The sequence below is a fragment of the Ictidomys tridecemlineatus genome, chromosome 11, assembly GCF_052094955.1.
Source record: "Ictidomys tridecemlineatus isolate mIctTri1 chromosome 11, mIctTri1.hap1, whole genome shotgun sequence".
NCBI classification, from domain to species: domain Eukaryota; kingdom Metazoa; phylum Chordata; class Mammalia; order Rodentia; family Sciuridae; genus Ictidomys; species Ictidomys tridecemlineatus.
Genome location: NC_135487.1, coordinates 53394973 through 53401150, shown reverse-complemented (window position 1 = coordinate 53401150; position 6178 = coordinate 53394973). Strand labels below are relative to the sequence as shown.

Below are 6178 nucleotides of genomic sequence, written 5' to 3'. Positions count from 1 at the left end.
TAGCACTTGCCTAACTCGGAAAAGGCCTCCACGTTGTCTGTGATGATCCTCGCGGGCCACCATCCACTCCTAGCTCCGTGGCTGTGGTAGAGGCGACCGCGCAAAAGGGTCTCGTGTTTTTAAGTCACATTTCTGCAGTGGTTAATGATGTTGAAAAGCTTCTCATACAGTTTTCTGTCATCTATCTATCTTCAGTGAAATATCTAGTTGGATTTCTTTTTTTTTTTTAATTTTGAGTTTTAGGAGTTCTTTATTCACTCTAGATACCGGTCCTGTGCCAAATGTGTGGCTTGGAAATATTTTTTTCCTAGTATATACCTTTCCTTTTCGGTATGTTTGCAGTCTTTTTACATAGCAAAAGTTTTTAATTTGGGGAAATCTGATTTATTTTAAAATATTTGGAACATGCCACTGGTTTTAAAACTAAAAAATTTCTGTCCAGCCTTAGATACCAAAGATTTTCTGTTTCTTTTTTCCCCTAACAGTTGTGAGCATTACACGTTGCATTTGAATCCATTATTCACTTCAAGTTAGTTAATTTTTGCATAAGAGACTATGTTTGGCATTTAGGGTAGTTATGACTTAGCGTTTAGGGTGTTTTGTTTCGTTGATTAGGTTTTGTTTGGTTCTTTCTTTTCGTTTTCTGTCTATGGGTGTCCAATTTCCCAAGCACCACTTGCTTATAGTTCCTTGCTTCCTGCATTGAATTGCCTTTCAACCTTGGTGGAAAGTTAGACATATTTGAATGGACCAACCAATTCTTTATGGGCCTTCTGTCTTATTGATCTGTGAATCCCTCCACTAATATTACTGTCGTGATTATTAACACAATGTAAGCTTTAGTGTCACATACCGTGATAGTTCCTACGTCTTTTTCCCAAGGTATTTTAATCATTCTAGGCACTGAACCTTACCACGTAAATTTTAGAAAAAGCTCATCTACAAAGGACCCACAGAGAATTTGGACAAGAATTGCATTAAACCTATAGATGAATTTAGAATCGACATCTTTACTAAATTGAGTCTTTTAATTCAAGAACGCATTGTCTTTCCATGCAGTTCTTTGATTTCATTAGTATTTTTTTAATTTATAAATCCTTTATGGAAGGGACCATGTGAAAAGGAATTTAACTGGCCTCAAATCTGATGCATAATTATTCCAGACCCCTCCCCCATGATAGAGACCCCCTCAACACCGAAAAGCTGACAGAAGCTGACTGACGCCTCGCTGTGAACTATGGGATGAGCCATTCAGGTGTAGGGGACGCTGCGGAGACTCTCCGCTCAGTTAGCCCCTCACATTCCTGTTTCCACCCCCCAGCACGGTATGCCAAATGGACCCTCCCAGCCTATGCCCCCTCTGGCTTTAGTACAAAGCTCCGTCCGAATCCAACAGTTGTTCCAGTGTTTTCCTGGAGCCACCAGGACCACTGGTTCTCCGGGGCTTCTCTGAGCACCCAACCAATTGCTGCATCCGCCTCCTTGAGGAGCAAATTTGTCTCTAGCTTGCTTGGTCGGAATCTTGGGGGAGAGGTAAAGTATTTTCCGCCTTTTTCCTTTTTTTTTTTTTTTTTTTTTTTTTTGCGGGGCTTTTGCGGGGGGACTCGGAGGTAAAGTGTTTCGGGCAAACCAGCCTGGGTTGTTGCTGGGTAGTAATCAGTTGGCGAGTTGTCCCGGGAGTGGGCGCAATCCGTAGATGTCCTTTGTAATGATTGGGAATGTACCAAACTGGGCTTTCAGACCTCTGCGAGCTCCTAAGGTCCCGGTCGACCCCTTTCAGCCCTCCTACCGACCGTACCCTGGATGGCGCATCTCGACTGGACTGTTTGGTGTCACTCATATTTGGCAATGAGAAACTAGCAATTTTTAAAACAGAAGAAAGGTTTGATAAATAAGTATGCTCGCGCGTATACCAAAGACTTAACAAGTGTTCATTGTTACAGACTCTAGTTTCGTGCTCGGGAAATGAGAGTGGCGTAGTGTAGTGGGAGAGAGAATTAAAATGGGTGTGAGAGCGTGTGGCCAGCCACCGGAAAAGTAAGGCGTCACGCGTTTTCTCTGACCGGTGAGTACGGCGCACTGGGGTCTACCTGACCTCGCGGTGTGTGCGCGCCTCTCCAGGTACCTCGCTGGACTCTGCGCACTTCACTTTGCAGTGGTCTGAATGCTAGCGGTCACCTGCATATTTCACGGCTGTCTCAGCTCCGCCTACAGTCGAGGAATTGAGGTTTGAGTGTTTCTCCAAAAGCTACGGTAAGGATTAAGTAAAACAATTTAAGGAGAAAACAAAAGCTAGATCTTTGCACTTTAGGTGCAAAATAGGTCCGCTATATATTCCTTGCAGGTCCGACAGCCCACACCAACCCAAGTCCCCGTTTATAATGTGTTTGTTTGCCCCCCGAAACAGGACTGGGAATTTTCTTCCTGCAGTGAGCACTTCTGAGTGCAAAACGGCACAGAGTGAACCTTCCCCAGGGTCCCAGTGGAGCAGCTGATTAGACTTTCTGACACTCATATCTCTCTCTCTCTTTCCCCCCCCCTCTCTCTCTCTCTCTCTCTCTCTCTCTCTCTCTCTCTCTCTCTCTCTCTCTCTCTCCCTCCCTCTCTCCCTCTCCCCCCCTCCCCCCCACTTCTCTTTTCCCCACCCTCCCCTGCCCCTTCTTAGGCTTCTCCCACCAGCGGCTAAGTTGCAACAATGGGCAATTCCTGCTTTGGCTTCAAGGAACGTGTGCTGCAGCGCCTGCAGCTTCTGCCCGCCCTGCTGATAATTCGCATCTTTCTGCCACACCGAAAGGTCAAAGATTTCCGTGTGGTGGTAGTCGGCTCCGCTGGAGTGGGCAAGAGCACCTTGGTACAGAGGTGGGTGCGCGGCACCTTTCGCGATTCATATTTGCCGACGATTGAAGATACCTATCGCCAGCTAGTGGGCGGCCAGCGCCGCATGGGCGTGCTGCAAATCACCGATGCCACCGGCGGCCAGCGCTATCCTGGTCTGAAGCGCATGGCCATTGCCAGGGGCCATGCCTTTATCTTGGTCTACTCAGTCACCAGGAAGGAAACCCTCGAGGAGCTGAAGCCCTTCTATGAGCTGATCCGCGAGATCAAAGGAAGCAACCTGCATAAGTTCCCTATTGTGCTGGTGGGCAACAGAAATGATGAAGGCCCCAGAGAGCTGGCCCTGGCGGATGGTGCTGCCTGCGCGCAGGAGTGGAATTGCGCCTTCATGGAGACCTCGGCCAAGGAAGACATCAACGTCCAAGAGCTGTTCCGCATGCTTCTGTACCACAACAACAAGCCCACTACCTGCCTGGAGAAGAAATCCCGAATGACCCGGGCCATCGAGAAGATGCTTGACAAGTACATGGTCATGTGAGCCCCGACCTCCGCAGCCTAACCTTCTTATCCTGTAGTGTGCAGAAAACATGGACTAATCCCAGTGTAATGTGTCCCAAGTGCATCATTGATTTCTGTGCTGTGACCTGGACTGTAACAACTAGACATCAATAAATGTACACAAGTTGATAACTTTTATTTTTCCCAGGCAAGAGAATTCAATTATGAAAGCATTGGTACTTGAGCAGGAGGAGGGAAAAATAAAAAGAAGCACCACGTATTAAAAATAAGACTGTAACTGTTGTAACTGTTATTGTGTATTATTTGTAAACATTTCAAGTCCCCTAAATGCCTAATCATATCTTTCCATTGTGTATATAATCATTAAGAAATGTGTTTTGCAACAAAAGCCTTGGCAAATTGCTGTGAGTCTGGATATACTGAACATGAAAAAATGAACATTCTGTAGTTGAACATTGAGACTAGGAACAGAGAAAATTGTAGAAGTGAAACTTGCTCCTCAAAGATGTGCTGATTGTCATTTACAAATGTTCAGATAAACTACATAGCAATTTTAAAAGTGTGCAAAAATTCCTTGACTTAATAAAGCTTTTCGTGTATGCAACTGGCTGTAAGAATTTCTTTCTCAACAGAAAAGTGATCATTGCATTAAAATTTAAACCACATCTGTTAAAGGTTTCTAATAAGAACTTCACACATGAATGCCTCTGCCCTCTTGAATTAGCTACTGGGAGAGGGAGGGGTTGAAGGGGGTCCCTGCAGGGCAAAGCTGTTTTGTATCCAAAACCTTCCCTGGACTGATACCCAGAACATCTTGAAGAAGATTCTCACTGTGTTGCTGTCTCAGAGGAAGCAGATGCAAAGCAAACCTCAGTGTGCTGTTGCCTCAAAAGTCTTTGCTCAGGAAATATTGACTATAGAGAATGGGGAGGAAGATGGGGGTTGGAGGGGGGAATGGGTGGGATTTGAAAATTTTCTGCAGAAGAGAGCTTTAGAAATAATTACATTGGGATAAAATTTTTGGAGGGAATACACGTATCTTTGGTAAGCTTTTTTTTTTCCCAGTGTGGGGGAGGTGAAAGAGATGCTCTTGTGAATTTTTTTCACACTATTATTGATCGAATAGCTATTGAACAATTTCTGAATAGAAACACATAATTCTCTATAATGGGAAGCAGCACACTGTTGGGAAGGACTTATAAACATCTATTTCATAGTAGATACACAGAGTGACAGTTTTGAGCTTAGAAAATTTGTTTAGTGACTTGTTTTCAAATAATCGATTGTTTAAGGTTTTCCCCATTCACTTTCTTAGCAACTATTCTCAACTACTAGAAATTACCTAAGTGACTCTACCACATTGGTTTTTATGAACTCTATAAAAAAAATTCTTAACTAAAGCCCTTAATATAGTAACTCCATTTCTAAAAGAAAATACTCAAACTTGGCTATTTTCCAGAATTTTCCTTGAAAACTATCGCATTAGTTGTTGCCCTTTATAGATGAACAAAGGGATTACTAAGGATTTGAGTGGCAAATACTAACCTTTGAAAAGGACACATTTTTTAATATTACAGATAATGCTTAATAAAAATAAGAATAAAAATTTTAAGATGCCAAATATTAACAGTCAACATGCCAATGTTTCTATATTCTAGAAAACATTGCTGTAATCTTTCTCCATGTTCTACACTATATTCTTTAATCCTCACAACCCCATGAGATGGGTACTGTTAATGCCTGTTTTGCAGTTGGGGACACTGATAAATGTCAAAGAACTAGCAAGCAACAGAGCTAGGAATTGAAGCCAAGTGTTCTGCTATAAGAGTCAGTGTTCTTACCCACTGTAGTGCCATTCATCCCTCAGTATTAACAGGAGATTGGTTCCAGGATCCCAACACACACCCCACAGGTGCTAAAATTCATGGGTGCTCAAGTCTCATATGTAAATAGCATAGTATTTGCACATCACCTACATACATCTTCCTATAAGCTTTAAATTTTCTCTAGATTACTTGTAATACCTAATACAATGTAAATGCCGGGTAAGTAGTTGTTATACTGTACCATGGGGGAATACTGGCAAGAAAAGAAGTATTCATGTTCAGCGAAGTTTTGATTTTTCTCCATCTATGCAGCATGCACAGTGGATCCTGTAGAAGTCACAAACCATAGGTTGCTGGGAGGGAGTACTTCCCAAGATGATTAGTCAAAGGATGAATTAGTTCACTTCTCATTTGTATTGTACAAGGCGGGTGATCAAGCTTCCTCAGACCTTCTCTAGAATATTGTATGGGAGACCAATAGACAAATCAACAATTCAACAAGGTTAGGGTGTTGTAGAAACAGGAACCATAAGCACCTTACACAAGGAGTTGGAAAAGTTTTCTCCAAAGAGATGATATAACCTCCTAAATCATTAGGTCTAGTACTGGCTTAAACAGGGTGCTGTGGGTGAGGAAAAGAAAGGGCAATGTTTCCGGCAGACAACAGTGAACAAAGTCCTGACGAAATGTGTGAGCCTGAGAGATAATGGCATGTTATCGGAAATGGATGAAGCAAATTGCAGAAGATGAGCCTGAACAGAGTTTAGCATTCATCCTTTAGAGGTAATGGGAAATGACCAAAGAATTGAGACAGACCTGATTATATCTGTATTTAAAAAAAAAAAACAAAACACCACCACCACTCTGGGACCTCTGTGGAAAGGGTCCTGAAGAAAGCCAGGTAGGCAAATTAGATAACTGTCAGAATGTTCCAGGAATGAGATTTGAGTAAATGCTCTAATCACTGCCAGAGGACATGGAGACAAAGGGACAAATTT

The 6178-nt window shown here is 42.9% G+C and overlaps 1 protein-coding gene across 2 annotated transcripts; it reads left to right on the top strand.

Moving 5' to 3' along the window:
* The first annotated feature begins 1262 nt into the window (after window positions 1-1262).
* On the top strand, window positions 1263-3958 carry Diras3 (DIRAS family GTPase 3). Of its 2 annotated transcripts, XM_040288833.2 has the most exons (3): window positions 1263-1533; window positions 2122-2253; window positions 2666-3958. In XM_040288833.2, the coding sequence occupies exon 3, from the start codon at window positions 2696-2698 to the stop codon at window positions 3371-3373; it is 678 nt and encodes a 225-aa protein (XP_040144767.1). In that variant the 5' UTR covers window positions 1263-1533; window positions 2122-2253; window positions 2666-2695; the 3' UTR covers window positions 3374-3958. The 2 variants fall into 2 exon arrangements, with proteins under 2 accessions (XP_040144767.1, XP_005332417.1); XM_005332360.4 differs by lacking the exon at window positions 2122-2253 and having other exon boundaries at window positions 1271-1533.
* Window positions 3959-6178: the final 2220 nt, after the last annotated feature.

Bases quoted from the DNA above. Each gene is read 5' to 3' on its own strand.
- Diras3 (XM_040288833.2), top strand. From the start codon at position 2,696: ATGGGCAATTCCTGCTTTGGCTTCAAGGAACGTGTGCTGCAGCGCCTG.